Here is a 16,711-nt window from a genome sequence, read left to right on the forward strand (position 1 = left end):
GGAGCATGACACGCGTCGTTTCGTGGCTGCTTGTTCGGTCTGCGCGCAGACTAAGTCCGGTAACTCTCCTCCTGCCGGCCGTCTCAGGCCGCTTCCTATTCCCTCTCGACCGTGGTCTCACATCGCCTTAGATTTTGTCACCGGACTGCCTTCGTCAGCGGGGAAGACTGTTATTCTTACGGTTGTCGATAGGTTCTCTAAGGCGGCTCATTTCATTCCCCTTGCTAAGCTTCCTTCTGCTAAAGAGACGGCACAAATCATCATCGAGAATGTTTTCAGAATTCATGGCCTTCCGTCAGACGTCGTTTCGGACAGAGGTCCGCAATTCACGTCTCAATTTTGGAGGGAGTTTTGCCGTTTGATTGGGGCTTCCGTCAGTCTCTCTTCCGGCTTTCACCCCCAGTCTAACGGTCAAGCAGAACGGGCCAATCAGACTATTGGTCGCATCTTACGCAGTCTTTCTTTTCGCAACCCTGCGTCTTGGTCAGAACAGCTCCCCTGGGCAGAATACGCCCACAACTCGCTTCCTTCGTCTGCGACCGGGCTATCTCCTTTTCAGAGTAGCCTCGGGTACCAGCCTCCGTTGTTCTCATCTCAGTTCGCCGAGTCCAGCGTCCCCTCCGCTCAGGCTTTTGTCCAACGTTGCGAGCGCACCTGGAAGAGGGTCAGGTCTGCACTTTGCCGTTATAGGGCGCAGACTGTGAGAGCTGCTAATAAGCGTAGAACGAAGAGCCCTAGATATTGTCGCGGTCAGAGAGTTTGGCTCTCCACTCAGAACCTTCCCCTTAAGACGGCTTCTCGCAAGTTGACCCCGCGGTTCATTGGTCCATTCCGTATCTCTCAGGTCATTAATCCTGTCGCAGTGCGACTTCTTCTTCCGCGATATCTTCGTCGCGTCCACCCGGTCTTCCATGTCTCCTGTGTTAAGCCCGTTCTTCGCGCCCCCGCTCGTCTTCCCCCCCCCCCCCCCATCCTTGTCGAGGGCGCACCTATCTACAGGGTCCGTAAAATCTTGGACATGCGTCCTCGGGGCCGTGGTCATCAGTACCTAGTTGACTGGGAGGGGTACGGTCCTGAGGAGAGGAGTTGGGTTCCCTCTCGGGACGTGCTGGACCGTGCGCTGATTGATGATTTCCTCCGTTGCCGCCAGGTTTCCTCCTCGAGTGCGCCAGGAGGCGCTCGGTGAGTGGGGGGGTACTGTCATGTACTGTCATGTTGTCTTGTCTCTGTCCTTTCCCTTCACCCTGTCTCCCTCTGCTGGTCGTGTTAGGTTACCTTTTCTCCCCCGCTTTCCCCCAGCTGTCCCTTGTCTCCTCTAACTACCCATTCACCCCGTTCCCCACCTGTTCCCTTTTTCCCTCTGATTAGGTCCCTATATCTCTCTCTGTTTCTGCTCCTGTCCTTGTCGGATTCTTGTTTGTTTGTGTCATTCATGCCTGAACCAGACTGCCGTCATGTTTGCTGTAACCTTGTCCTGTCCTGTCGGAATCTGCCGGTCCATCTGAGCCTACCTATGTTTGGTAATTAAAGAAGCTCTGTTTAAGTTGATTCGCTTTTGGGTCCTCATTCACGCACCGTAACATTTAAAGCCGGATTTGGATACAAAAAAATTTCCCAAGCTTTAAACATCCCAAGGAGCACTGTGCAAGCGATAATATTGAAATGGGAGGAGTATCAGACCACTGCAAATCTACCAAGACCTGGCCGTCCCTCTAAACTTTCAGCTCATACAAGGAGAAGACTGATCAGAGATGCAGCCAAGAGGCCCATGATCACTCTGGATGAACTGCAGAGATCTACAGCTAAGGTGGGAGACTCTGTCCATAGGACAACAATCAGTCGTATATTGCACAAATCTGGCCTTTATGGAAGAGTGGCAAGAAGAAAGCCATTTCTTAAAGATATCCATAAAAAGTGTTGTTTAAAGTTTGCCACAAGCCACCTGGGAGACACACCAAACATGTGGAAGAAGGTGCTCTGGTCAGATGAAACCAAAATTGAACTTTTTGGCAACAATGCAAAACGTTATGTTTGGTGTAAAAGCAACACAGCTGAACACACCATCCCCACTGTCAAACATGGTGGTGGCAGCATCATGGTTTGGGCCTGCTTTTCTTCAGCAGGGACAGGGAAGATGGTTAAAATTGATGGGAAGATGGATGGAGCCAAATACAGGACCATTCTGGAAGAAAACCTGATGGAGTCTGCAAAAGACCTGAGACTGGGACGGAGATTTGTCTTCCAACAAGATAATGATCCAAAACATAAAGCAAAATCTACAATGGAATGGTTCAAAAATAAACATATCCAGGTGTTAGAATGGCCAAGTCAAAGTCCAGACCTGAATCCAATCGAGAATCTGTGGAAAGAACTGAAAACTGCTGTTCACAAATGCTCTCCATCCAACCTCACTGAGCTCGAGCTGTTTTGCAAGGAGGAATGGGAAAAAATGTCAGTCTCTCGATGTGCAAAACTGATAGAGACATACCCCAAGCGACTTACAGCTGTAATCGCAGCAAAAGGTGGCGCTACAAAGTATTAACTTAAGGGGGCTGAATAATTTTGCACGCCCAATTTTTCAGTTTTTGATTTGTTAAAAAAGTTTGAAATATCCAATAAATTTCGTTCCACTTCATGATTGTGTCCCACTTGTTGTTGATTCTTCACAAAAAAATACAGTTTTATATCTTTATGTTTGAAGCCTGAAATGTGGCAAAAGGTCGCAAAGTTCAAGGGGGCCGAATACTTTCGCAAGGCACTGTAATAATTTAAATGTAAAAACTCTAAGTGTTTACTCAAGTGTTGTTTTCTGTAGCAGTTCATGTGCCATGGAATCTGTACATCGAAAATCTCTTCCCATTTATTTTTCAACCTGTAAGGCATAGATGTCCAAAAAAATGTATCTTCAAATGAAAATCAGCCAATTTGTATCTTTAATATTTGACAGGCAAATAAGTTCCATACCTTCTCCATTTTCCACTTGCCATTATTGTGGTAATGCTGCAATCAGTTGGTTGTAAATATTGATTGCGCAGACATTCCCATATATTTTCGATGGCTGCAATGTGACATAACCCCTCCGTTTCTATTCATAATATCATTAATAATAAATATAATACCTTTTTTTCTCCATAAAGAATGTTTTTGTTTTTTTTAGATTAATCAGTATATTGGAGTTTAACTATAACATTTGTTGTAATATTTTCCGGAGGATAAAATTGTAACCAGCTTTGTATGGCTTGTTTAAGAAAGGGCCATACTTTAAACAAAATGTCATTTTCAATTGGTCGGTAATGAGAAGTTGTCATCTATATGAAGGCAAAAAGTCAATTTGAGAACAAAGGATGAGCCTTTCTTAATAATCTACTGGAGAAGCATTTGGGGTTTTAGTATAACTTGTGTATGAGTGAAGCTTTTAGTAAGAGGTTTCAAGCTTTAATATTTCATCATTTTAGCCCCCACAAACTCATGTTCATTATATAAATAAGGATGTTTAATTTTGTCTGGTTTAGCATTCCAAATCAAATGAAATATTACAATTTAAAAAACGATTTATCTGGAGTAGGCGGTGCCATTAGTAAGTAAATAAACTGTGATAGGACCAAAGAGTTAATCAATCAATGTGTTAATCGATGATTTCTCCATAAACTACAGGGTAGTGTAAACACGGTGTCTTTTAACGATCCCATACATAATATGGTACACCGATCATAATTAGGTTTTAGTTCAGAGAGGCTAGAAAAGTGATCAAGATCTTCAATAAGACGGGGCAGGAATCCAGATTGCGGACTTAAGAAAAAACTTGAGTCATCGGCATATATCGACACTTTTGTTTTGTCCCCTGGATTTCTAACCCCTTGATGTTCTTGTTGGATCTCATTTTTATAGCTAGCATTTTAATGGCCTTAATAAATAGATATGGTGACAACGGACAGCTTTGGTTTACTCCTCTTAAAAGCTCGAAACTTTCTGAGAAGTAACCATTATTTACTATTTGACATCTGGGGTTGCTTTACACAACTTTAACCCGTTGTATAAGAGATTCACCAAAATGAATGTAATCCAGGCATTTATATAGAAATTTGCTATGAAGACCAGGCCTGGTATCTTTGATGTTTCATAATGTTCAATTGTTTCAAGCAATTGTCGTATATTATTATAAAGAACACATATCCTTAAAACATTTTGCTTCTTCTTTCAAAATGTAATTTGGTGAATCATGGATGACTTGATCATTTATAACGAGTTTCTGTAAATTACTATTGGTAGCGTTTCTATCTTGAAGGTTCAAGAACAATTCTTAACAATGCTTTTCTTAACAACCATTGCCATTCTAGCGAAGGCTCATATCATATTGCCTAGTTCAGAGCATGCACAGACCAGCTGGCTCTTTTATGGACATTTTCATACTCTCCCTATCCCAGCCTGTCGTCCCCACTTGTTTCAAGATGTCACTAAGCTCAGAGTCTGAACTCCTCTCTGTGCAACTGGGTCCTATATTTCCTGACGGGCCGACTCCAGGTGGTGAGGGTAGGCAACACAGATCCTCTACACGGGGTCCCCCAGGGGTGTGTATCCAGAACCCTCCTGTACTCCCTGTTCACCCAGTGTTGAATTCAAGTGTTGTTGAAATTTGCCTAGGTTCTGAGAGGGGAAGCAATGGAGTCAACATGCAATTCAATATAAGAAAGGTGTTCTTAATGTTTTGTACACTCAGTGTAACTCAACTGTAATAAGTCAACTATAATAAACCTGGGACACCAGCCTTAACCTCTGAGCCACTCTAGTCTACTCCTCTGTAGTTGGCAAAATCACAGAGTATATTCTTGGCTCCTGCTGTCAGAGTTTTTTATGTAATCTGATTACGTTAAAAAATCAGTTAGGTTACCAACTAAAATATTGTAATCAGATTAGAGATGACTTCTTGGATCACTTTTAAATTCAGAAAGGATGTTAACAATGAGAAAAAAACATTATTACACCTTTCTGTTTTCTCAATGACATTCAATTCAACATTGAAAAAAGGCACAAGTTTAAGTTTGTTCCACTTGAGCGAATCTGACCACAAGTCAGCGACCACTATGATGACACTCCAAATGCGTTTGATGGATAATTGTTTTCTTCTAATGCCTCTTACGGGTAACATAATCCAGAAGTTACTGAAAGTAATCAGATAACGTTACCGTGTTTGAGTAATCCAAAAGTTATGTTACTAAGAAAGTAACCTACCCAACCCTACGAAGACCTTGCATATCACAGCTCTCTCCACAAGATGGAGACACAAGACCGTTTTTATACAATGATTTCTGCATGACATTCTTCACTACGAAGACTTGGGCATTTGGAGTGAAGTATGAATGTTGTTACTGCTGTCCCACTGTTAGAATGGTGGCTTGTCCATCAAAGTATCAGGTAACACGTACTATTTAATTCAAACAATTCGATTAAAACCTTTATAAGTGTACTATTTATCATCATTTGCTTACATAGTTTTTCTAAATGCATGCAGTGCACTCTATATCAGCCCAGGCCATCCATTGACTTTTAAAGGCCCTGATATACACGAGTCTTTGCTGCCATGTACTGGACTGGACTAATATATCAATTGGCTCCATACATATCTGTAGGATAGAATCATTAGAAATTTCCATCAAATTAATCAACATAGCTTTAATGGCAATTCCACCACTTTTCAACCTCATTTTCATTATCTCCAGCACAATACCAGTGTCTAAATATGTGAAAACGGTATATTCCTATGTTCTGTAGAAAACAAATAGTTAAAAGTTCTACCAGATGACATCAACAAAAATTAAAACATTTTTAAAACACTGATTTCAAACCCTATGAGATTCGTGGTGACTTGGGGAGAAAGAACATACCCTCTGGCTAGAAACTCGTTGCAGGTCTTGAAACGTTTTGAACGGTCATCCAACTCGGAATTCGGGCCTCTTTCTTGAACTCCGGCCTTCCGACCTGAAGATCACCTACGTCATGATTTGACCTTTTTCGAGTTCCCAGCTGCCTTGAAAGCCTCCGAGTCAGTACTTTGACAGTGCGACGGTTTGTCCTCGGAGAACATACGTTTCGCTGTTGCCTTGTTAGGTGCCAAAAACAAGATGCTCTCTTATATCATTGGGGTAAGTATTAGTTGCCAGCTATCTAAATATTATATTTTTTACATTGCTTAGGCTCAGCTACAGTTTTGCGATTTGACAGTGCACAAGGTGGAATCTATAGCGAACAGTAGCAAGTTAGCTAGTAGTTTTGGTTGGCTAACTAGTACTGTAGACTATAGTGTAGCTAGTAACAAATCTTCGTCGTGAACCATCATGTTTGCAATCCATCGTAACTGTAGTAAGTCATATGGTGTGTTTATAGTAAACTGTCATTGTAACTAGCTAACTTGATAAGAGGCAAAGCAAACGCTTTGGTTATTGAGATGTTTGGGCGTTTAGCTAGAAGCTAGCTTGTCATGCAACTTGCCAACTAACCCTCTCTATTCGCAGTGGTTTATTTGTTATGGAGCTAGGAAGTTAGCTACCTAGTTTACGTGATTGACACTCGGCTTAATTTCTGATCAAAATAGCAAGCATGGAGATATCTGCACATGTGTCAAAGGAGCGCACGCCACTGTGGCTCTAAGTTACCCTGTCGTTAAGTTAGCTAGCTACTAGCTATCGAACAGCGGTGAGCGCAGCAGTTTGGTCCAATTTTTTTTACCTTTTTTAATTAGGCAAGTTAGTGAAGAACAAATTATTATTTACAATGAAGGACAAACCCGGGCGACGCTGGGCCAATTGTGCGCAGGCCTATGGGACTCCCAATCACGGTCGGATGTGATACAGCCTGGAATCGAACAAGGAACTGTAGTGACGCTTCTTGCACTGAGATGCAGTGCCTTATGCTGCTTGGGGATAGTTCCTCTGACATGACCACTCTCCTAATTTTAGGGAAGCATTGCGCCTATCCATAATGACTAAACTATTTATGTAAAGTTAGGTGTAATTGCACACTGACTGATGCATTGCATATAAGTACAAAAATAGGGTATATCCTAGTGACTGTTAAACACCTGTTTTATGTTGGTACGGTCTGTAATTTCCCCCTCCCAATCATGGCAGCAGTCTTTGCAATGTTCAACATTGTGAAGATCAACATCCTTATTTCCACAATAACTTTGACTGAAAAGGCAAACCTTCCTTTCCCCTCTCCGCAGCTCATTCGGAGCAGTATCGACAACATCATCAACCTCATCCTGAGCCTCTTCCTCTCAAAGAAGAAACCTGCCATCACCCTAGAGGACCCCAACATCAAATATGCATTAAAGCTGATAGATAAAGAGGTAAGAATTCAGTGTTGTGATCAGCTTATTATTACTGTACTGTGGTGAAACCATGTTCACATTATTAATATACAGTGCCTTGCGAAAGTATTCGGCCCCCATGAACTTTGCGACCTTTTGCCACATTTCAGGCTTCAAACATAAAGATATAAAACTGTATTTTTTTGTGAAGAATCAACAACAAGTGGGACACAATCATGAAGTGGAACGACATTTATTGGATATTTCAAACTTTTTTAACAAATCAAAAACTGAAAAATTGGGCGTGCAAAATTATTCAGCCCCCTTAAGTTAATACTTTGTAGCGCCACCTTTTGCTGTGATTACAGCTGTAAGTCGCTTGGGGTATGTCTATCAGTTTTGCACATCGAGAGACTGAAATTTTTTCCCATTCCTCCTTGCAAAACAGCTCGAGCTCAGTGAAGTTGGATGGAGAGCATTTGTGAACAGCAGTTTTCAGTTCTTTCCACAGATTCTCGATTGGATTCAGGTCTGGACTTTGACTTGGCCATTCTAACACCTGGATATGTTTATTTTTGAACCATTCCATTGTAGATTTTGCTTTATGTTTTGGATCATTATCTTGTGGAAGACAAATCTCCGTCCCAGTCTCAGGTCTTTTGCAGACTCCATCAGGTTTTCTTCCAGAATGGTCCTGTATTTGGCTCCATCCATCTTCCCATCAATTTTAACCATCTTCCCTGTCCCTGCTGAAGAAAAGCAGGCCCAAACCATGATGCTGCCACCACCATGTTTGACAGTGGGGATAGTGTATTCAGGGTGATGAGCTGTGTTGCTTTTACGCCAAACATAACGTTTTGCATTGTTGCCAAAAAGTTCAATGTTGGTTTCATCTGACCAGAGCACCTTCTTCCACATGTTTGGTGTGTCTCCCAGGTGGCTTGTGGCAAACTTTAACCGACACTTTTTATGGATATCTTTAAGAAATGGCTTTCTTCTTGCCACTCTTCCATAAAGGCCAGATTTGTGCAATATACGACTGATTGTTGTCCTATGGACAGAGTCTCCCACCTCAGCTGTAGATCTCTGCAGTTCATCCAGAGTGATCATGGGCCTCTTGGCTGCATCTCTGATCAGTCTTCTCCTTGTATGAGCTGAAAGTTTAGAGGGACGGCCAGGTCTTGGTAGATTTGCAGTGGTCTGATACTCCTTCCATTTCAATATTATCGCTTGCACAGTGCTCCTTGGGATGTTTAAAGCTTGGGAAATCTTTTTGTATCCAAATCCGGCTTTAAACTTCTTCACAACAGTATCTCGGACCTGCCTGGTGTGTTCCTTGTTCTTCATGATGCTCTCTGCGCTTTTAACGGACCTCTGAGACTATCACAGTGCAGGTGCATTTATACGGAGACTTGATTACACACAGGTGGATTGTATTTATCATCATTAGTCATTTAGGTCAACATTGGATCATTCAGAGATCCTCACTGAACTTCTGGAGAGAGGTTGCTGCACTGAAAGTAAAGGGGCTGAATAATTTTGCACGCCCAATTTTTCAGTTTTTGATTTGTTAAAAAAGTTAGAAATATCCAATAAATGTCGTTCCACTTCATGATTGTGTCCCACTTGTTGTTGATTCTTCACAAAAAAATACAGTTTTATATCTTTATGTTTGAAGCCTGAAATGTGGCAAAAGGTTGCAAAGTTCAAGGGGGCCGAATACTTTCGCAAGGCACTGTAATAGAGTGAATGAAACAAGCTGGACTAAGAAATAATGAGTAACAATTGTGACTACAGAAGATATGTTTGATCTGGGATGCCCAGTGCTGTTCTAGGAAGACTTGGGGCAATTCCATGAAACCGAGTGATGCTCACTAACATTTATGTCAAATTAAAAACCAATGATTGCAAAGTGAATCAAACCATACAACTATGTATAGTGACTACTTTTAACAAGTTCCACACCCAAGAAACACATTTACTTGATCAGTGCAGATGCAGTGTTTGGTAACATATTGATCGCACTGTCATTCTGTTACCAAGCGTTGAATCTGCGTTCTATGCGCTGAGTTCTATGCTTTGTTTAATTTTGTAATTGTTGTTTTGAGTCTCAGCATCACTCTGTTACTGTGGAAATGCCCCTTACCATTACTGGAACTGCACAAAGACCAAACACATAAGTTAGGCTGGTCTGTGTCACAAGCCCTTTAGGACTTGGGCTGGGCAGCTGCTGCATTGCTACAGACTGCAGGTTTCTCCATTTAGTGCAGAGGTCAATATGCAACCAGTCTGGATTATAGTTTGAAGTCATTGTTCTTGTACAGACTGCTACTGTGGATCAAGGCTAACAGTCAGTCAAGTGTGTGGTTTATCTATATCAGGGGTAATCTAATGTTATTGGTCACATACATGGTTAGCAGATGTTAATGCGAGTGTAGTGAAATGCTTGTGCTTCTAGTTCTGACTGTGCAGTAATATCTAACACGTAATCTAACAATTTCACAACTACCTTATACACACAAGTGTAAAGGAATGAATAAGAATATGTACATATAAATATATGTATGAGTGATGGCCGAACGGCATTGGCAAGATGGTATAGAGTACAATATATACATATGAGATGAGTGGGTATGTAAACATTGTATAAAGTGGCAAGTGATACATTTATTACATACATTTTTCCATTATTAAAGTGCCTAGAGTTGCGTCAGTATGTTGGCAGCAGCCACACGATGTTAGTGATGGCTGTTTAATAGTCTGGCCTTGAGTTAGAAGCTGTTTTTCAGTCTCTCGGTCCCTGCTTTGATGCATCTGTACTGACCTCGCCGTCTGGATGATAGCGGGGTGAACAGGCAGTGGCTTGGTCGTGGTTGTTGTCCTTGATTTATAATCACGGCTGTGATTTATAATCGAAGAGAATTCTCTTGGTAGACAATGCGGTCGGCATTTGATTATAAGGAATTCTAGGTCAGGTGAACAAAAGGACTTGAGTTCCTGTAGGTTATGATCACACCATAACTCGCTAATCGTAAGGCATACACCCCCGCCCTTCTTCTTACCAGAGATGCTTGTTTCGGTCGGCGCGATGCGTGAAGAAACCCGGGTGGCTGTACCGACTCTAACGTATCCCGAGTGAGCCATGTTTCCGTGAAACAGAGAACGTCACATTCTCTGTCTCTCTGGAAGGCAACCCTTGCTCGGATTTCGTCTACCTTGTTGTCAAGAGACTGGACATTGGCGAGTAGTATACTAGGGAGCGATGTGCCTATCTACGGAGCCTGACCACTAGACTGCTCCGTCTGCCCCTTCTGCGGCGCTGTTTTGGGTTGTCTACTGGGATCCGATCCATTGTCCTGGGTGGTGATCCAAACAGAGAATCCGTTTCGGGAAAGTCGTATTCCTGGTCGTATTGTTGGTGAGTTGACGTTGCTCTTATATCCAATAGTTCCTCCCGGCTGTATGTAATAAGACAAAATAAAAATACTGCTAGTTTCCTAAGAACGCGAAGCGACCATCACTCTTACCCTATGAGGTCTGGAGCCTGCTTGTTTTCTGTTCTAATTGATAATTAATTGCATACACCTGGTGTCCCAGGTCTAAATATAGCCCTGATTAGAGGGAAACAATGAAAACGCGTAACTGAGGTCCAGAGTTGCGTTTGAAGGATCTGTATCATGTCAGTGTTTCTGGAGCTGTGAAATTCTGTGTTCTCGCAGATCATCAGTCATGACACAAGGAAATTCCGTTTTGCCCTGCGGGAGAATGATCATGTCCTTGGGCTACCCATTGGTGAGTACATTCAATTGATGATTTCAGCATTTGTATAAAAACACTATTAGACTATAGTATAACATTGAATGTAATCCTGGTCTGAATCTGAAATCATACACTGCTCAAAAAAATAAAGGGAACACTAAAATAACACATCCTAGATCTGAATGAATGAAATATTCATATTAAATACTTTTTTCTTTACATAGTTGAATGTGCTGACAACAAAATCACACAATGATCAATGGAAATCAAAATTGATCAACCCATGGAGGTCTGGATTTGGACTCACACTCAAAATTAAAGTGGAAAACCACACTACAGGCTGATCCATCTTTGATGTAATGTCCTTAAAACAAGTCAAAATGAGGCTCAGTAGTGTGTGTGGCATCCCTACAACGCCTGGGCATGCTGCTGAGGTGGCGGATGGTCTCCTGAGGGATCTCCTCCCAGACCTGGACTAAAGCATCCGCCAACTCCTGGACAGTCTGTGGTGCAGCGTAGCGTTGGTGGATGGAGCGAGACATGATGTGCTCAATTGGATTCAGGTCTGGGGAACGGGCGGGCCAGTCCATAGCATCAATGCCTTCCTCTTGCAGGAACTGCTGACACACTCCAGCCACATGAGGTCTAGCATTGTCTTGCATTAGGAGGAACCCAGGGCCAACTGCACCAGCATATGGTCTCACAAGGGGTCTGAGGATCTCATCTCTGTACCTAACGGCAGTCAGGCTACCTCTGGCGAACACATGGAGGGCTGTGCGGCCACCCCACACCATGACTGACCCACCGCCAAACCGGTCATGCTGGAGGCTGTTGCAGGCTAGAGGTAATTTTGCAGGGCTCTGGCAGTGCTCCTCCTGCTCCTCCTTGCACAAAGGCGGAGGTAGCGGTCCTGCTGCTGGGTTGTTGCCCTCCTACGGCCTCTTCTACATCTCCTGATGTACTGGCCTGTCTCCTGGTAGCGCCTCCATGCTCTGGACACTACGCTGACAGACATAGCAAACCTTCTTGCCACAGCTTGCATTGATGTGCCTTCCTGGATGAGCTGCATCAGCCAGGAAGCATAGGAACTGAGAAGTGGTCTGTGGTCACCACCTGCAGAACCACTCCTTTATTGGGGGTGTCTTGCTAATTGCCTATAATTTCCACCTGTTGTCTATTCCATTTGCACAACAGCATGTGAAATTTATTGTCAGTGTTGCTTCCTAAGTGGACAGTTTGATTTCACAGAAGTGTGATTGACTTGGAGTTACATTGTGTTGTTTAAGTGTTCCCTTTATTTTTTTGAGCAGTGTATAAAAATGTATCTGTTCGTAGTGTTGTCTTCGCACTATCATGACTACTCTTCATTTTAAGTGGCCACCATACTTTGACTGTGTTTTTGTTCCCAGGGCAACACATATACCTGTCTGCCAAGCCAGATGGAGTCCTGGTGGTCAGACCGTACACACCTGTGTCTAGTGACGACGACGTAGGCTTTGTAGACCTGGTAGTCAAGGTACACAAATCATCGAAGGCGCTTTCTGAGTACTATAATTCAACCTCAACCAGTTTTCCCAACAAATGTTCTTCCTGCTTCCCAGATTTACTACAAGAACGTTAATCCAAAGTTTCCTGAAGGTGGGAAGATGAGTCAGTACTTGGAGAGCCTCCGGATTGGCGACACTATTGATTTCAGAGGGCCCAGCGGCCTGCTGGTCTACCAAGGAAACGGTGAGTCATCCCATTTGCCCGACATTGCCACTGTGTGGTAGATACAGGGACAACTATCACGTAATATCCTGTTATGTATTATTTAGTCCTTGGCTGAAAATGTTTCTAAAGTGGTTAGTGGTCACTGCTCTGAGTTAGGTCAATGGTGAAGAAGTGCATGCAAACCACTCCTTTACTAAATTGGTTTGTTTACTGGGTGTTTCAACAGGGGCTTTTGCCATCAAGGCAGAAAAAAAGGCGGAGCCTGTGATCAAAACCTCCAAGAAAGTGGGCATGATCGCAGGAGGGACTGGTAAAACAAAAGCCACCATGCTCAATCTGTACATAGCAGAATGGCCATCTGTGAATGGTTGACATGTGTTCTATTGGCTCCTGTTCCCTCAGGAATCACTCCCATGCTGCAGATCATCACAGCTATAATGAAGGATCCCCAGGACCAGACTGTGTGTCACCTGCTTTTTGCCAACCAGGTGAGTTTATGCCACTTTCTTCATCTGGATTGAATCTAATGTTCTAACATGGGCTAGTAGTTCTAATACCTTCTCTATCCTATTCTCCCTCAGACTGAGAAGGACATCTTGCTTCGACCGGAGTTGGAGGAGATCGCAGCTAATCATCCAACCCGATTCAAGCTATGGTTCACCCTGGACAGGGCTCCTGAGAGTAAGAGATGCCCATAACTTCTATTATGTTTCAATGAACATGATCTAATATAGGTAATTAATGTTTGTTTGCCCTGTTGCAGTGTCAATAAAAAACATTTAAAGGCCGAACAGACGGTTCAAAGATTGAGAACTCTAAGAAGTAAGAATCTTGTCTGGTCCGGAGTGACTTAAACTTTAATGTCTTTTTGCTCATCAGAGTGGGAGTACAGCCAAGGCTTCATCAGTGAAGACATGGTGAGGGATCACCTTCCACCCCCTGGAGACGACACTCTCATCCTCCTGTGCGGACCGCCTCCCATGATCCAGTTTGCCTGTAACCCCAACCTGGACAAAGTGGGCCATGCCAGCAGCCGGAGGTTCACCTTTTAGAAGCCAACCCGGGGGAGGGGTTCCCCAGGGCTCAATGATCAGCCACACCCAACATTTATAAAAACCTGCTTGATCATCTATTGAAATCATTTTGTTCATCCTTCAGCAGAATTAGTGTGGACCATTTTCTGTAATTTGTTGTGCCTCAATTTCTAAAACAGAATCCTGAAATGAGTGGTGTCCAAAGCATTTTCTGTTGATCAACAGGTTTATCATTCTGAATTGAATCACTGGTAGTTGGGGGAGTAGAAGTTCCTCCTGTCAAACTAATTGTGACAACCAGATACTTGTGTACTGAACAAAATATAAATGCAACATGCAACAACTTCAAACATTTTACTGAGTTACAGTTCATCGGAGGTAGGTAATCAGTTAATTTAAATTAGGCCCTAATCTATAGATTTCACATGACTGGGCACGGGTGGGCCTGGGATTCAATCAGAATGAGTTTTTTTTTCCCCCCGCGAAAGGGCTTTGTTAAAGACATACTCATGGCCTTTTATTGTCCCCAGCACAAGGTGCACCGTAATGATCATGCTCTTTAATCATCTTCTTGATATGCCATACCTGTTAGGTGTATGGATTATCTTGGAAAGGAGAAATGCTCACTAACAGGGATGTACTGGTAAACAAATTTGTACAGAAAATGAAAATCAGCTTTTTGTGCACCTGGAACATTTATGGGATCTTTCAATTCAGCTCATGAAACCAACACATTGTTTATATTTTTTTTGTTCAGTGTAGTTGTAACTTGACTCGAGTGCCTTCGCAATTGCCATCCTTTGGTAAAGTAATTCTTGTTTTTGTATGCACAGCTGAAGACATGACCATAATACTGCTTACTTTGCTTCCACTGCAAATTATTCCAAAGTGTTGTGTAACTTTGCACATTGATGTACCTATTCCATATTGTTGCAGAAAGATTCTCATTGTGTGACTACTAAAAGATAGGATATCTTGAAGCTGTTACGGAAGTATTTCCATGTGCTTAAATGTAAGGACAAGTAAGCAAATTACATGACTTGAATTACGGTTTCTTTATGCAACATGTTTGTTATATACAGTGAGACCAATAAAATACAAATGCAATCAGTTGGTTTAGTCTGTAAGAAATGGCTGTGGTTACCACCAAGCAATGACACCTCCCACCACTTAAGTCACCAAGTTAGGATCGGCACCTTAGGCTGCGCTTACAGACAGCCCAATTCTGGGATATATATATTTTTTTAATTACAAATTGGTCTTTTGACCAATCACATCAGGATGTGAAAAGATCTAAGCACAGCCTTGAATCTGGCAGTTCTCTAGTTGCCAGGTTGAACAAATACAATGTGAAGCATTGTAGTGGCTGTTTGTATTCAATCAGAAGAGGTTGTGGGTTCAAATCCTATTTTCAGGGGTGCAACTTTCACTGTGGACATGCATTGTTTTTTTTGCCATCATTGTAAGCCCGCCACACACTTACGATACATTTATTAAACATGTGAGTGAGTTTGTCACAACGCGGCTCGTGGGAAGTGACAATATAATCAATCACTTTACTCTTACATATAAAACTTTATTTGTTCATTGTGAATAACTCACCACAGTTTAATGAGAATGGTGTGCTTGAAAGGATGTACATAACTCTGCAATGTTGGGTTGTAGTGGAGTCTCTGTCTTAAATACTTTTCCAAACAGTCTGTGCCTGTATTTAGTTTATGCTAGTGGGGGCCGAGAATCCACTCTCACATAGGTATGTGGTTGCAAAGTCTTAACAGCGTGATTTGCCAAGGCAATAAACTCTGAGCACTGCCCTATCCAGAAATCTGGCAGTGGCTTCTGATTAAATTACATTTTCATAGAACCACTTGTTGAAATTTCAGTGAGGCTCTCTTTTCCAGATATTGGTAAGTGGACTGGAAGCAGGGCATGAGAGTGATAACGAATCAAGTTGTTTGTGTCGTCCGTTTCGGGAAAGTACCTGCGTAATTGCGCACCCAACTCACTCAGGTGCTTTGCCATATCACATTTGCACACAAAAAAAATCATACAATGATGGAAAGACCTGTGTGTTGTCCTTAATGCAGACAGAAAAGAGCTTATTAATCATATCCTCAATTTTGTTCTGCACATTAAATATAGTTGCGGAGAGTCCCTTAATTGACCCCCCATAAACGTAACGGACATATATATATATACCAGCTGTGCCAGGCCCGTCACGTCTGTCGACTCATCCAGCTGTAACGCATTTAATTCCTGGCTTGTATGCAAAGCAGTAAATGTTTCAAAACATCTCCTGCCGTGTCACTGATGCGTCGGGAAACAATGTTGTTTGATGAAGGCATTGTCCCAGCCATATCCGCAGCAACAGGAAGAATTAAGTCCTCCACAATAGTATGGAGTTTGCCTGTCCTAGTCACTCGGTAGCTCACCATATAAGACGCTTCTAGCCCCTTATTAATGGTATCGGTTGCTTTTACACATGTCTTACTACTCGAAAGTCGCCTTTATTCTCGCTCCATACACTAATTCGGCTTATTTTTCAAATTGGCATGTTTTGTTTCTAAATGTTTGCGCAAGAGTGAAGGTTTCCTGTGAGAAAGTAACGGTTAATGTGATTGGATGTTAATTATTCTGCCACCAGTATTTGACATTGTGTTATTTCACTGAACACTAGATGGTTTCATTGTATTTTTGGCAGTGAAACGAGGCTACTCAGGCAAGAAAAAAAGAAAAAAACCTCACCCAAATGTATAGCCCGTTGGAAAATAATGTACCATTTGAAAATGTTTAGAAATGATTTAAGAAGTGAATCATATTTGGCATACCCCCTACAGCATTGTGCTACCCCAGCTTGGGAATGCCTGGGCTAGTATATACAGTTATATGTAGCCCATCA

General features: G+C 42.4%; 1 protein-coding gene across 1 annotated transcript; it reads left to right on the plus strand.

Annotated features, from left to right (window-relative positions):
• Positions 1–5,848: 5,848 nt before the first annotated feature.
• Positions 5,849–14,922, plus strand: LOC110490459 (NADH-cytochrome b5 reductase 3). The gene is made up of 9 exons (XM_021563858.3): positions 5,849–6,140; positions 7,220–7,345; positions 11,026–11,098; positions 12,475–12,581; positions 12,667–12,796; positions 13,005–13,088; positions 13,181–13,266; positions 13,360–13,459; positions 13,658–14,922. The coding sequence occupies exons 1-9, from the start codon at positions 6,120–6,122 to the stop codon at positions 13,828–13,830; spliced, it is 900 nt and encodes a 299-aa protein (XP_021419533.1). The 5' UTR covers positions 5,849–6,119; the 3' UTR covers positions 13,831–14,922.
• Positions 14,923–16,711: the final 1,789 nt, after the last annotated feature.

Source organism: Oncorhynchus mykiss, chromosome 15 (assembly GCF_057628025.1).
Source record: "Oncorhynchus mykiss isolate SJ-2025 chromosome 15, ASM5762802v1, whole genome shotgun sequence".
NCBI lineage: Eukaryota > Metazoa > Chordata > Actinopteri > Salmoniformes > Salmonidae > Oncorhynchus > Oncorhynchus mykiss.

Bases quoted from the DNA above. Each gene is read 5' to 3' on its own strand.
- LOC110490459 (XM_021563858.3), top strand. From the start codon at position 6,120: ATGCTCTCTTATATCATTGGG. The intron at 11,099-12,474 runs GTGAGTACATTC...TTTTGTTCCCAG, and splicing joins TGTCCTTGGGCTACCCATTG to GGCAACACATATACCTGTCT. The intron at 12,582-12,666 runs GTACACAAATCA...CCTGCTTCCCAG, and splicing joins TTGTAGACCTGGTAGTCAAG to ATTTACTACAAGAACGTTAA.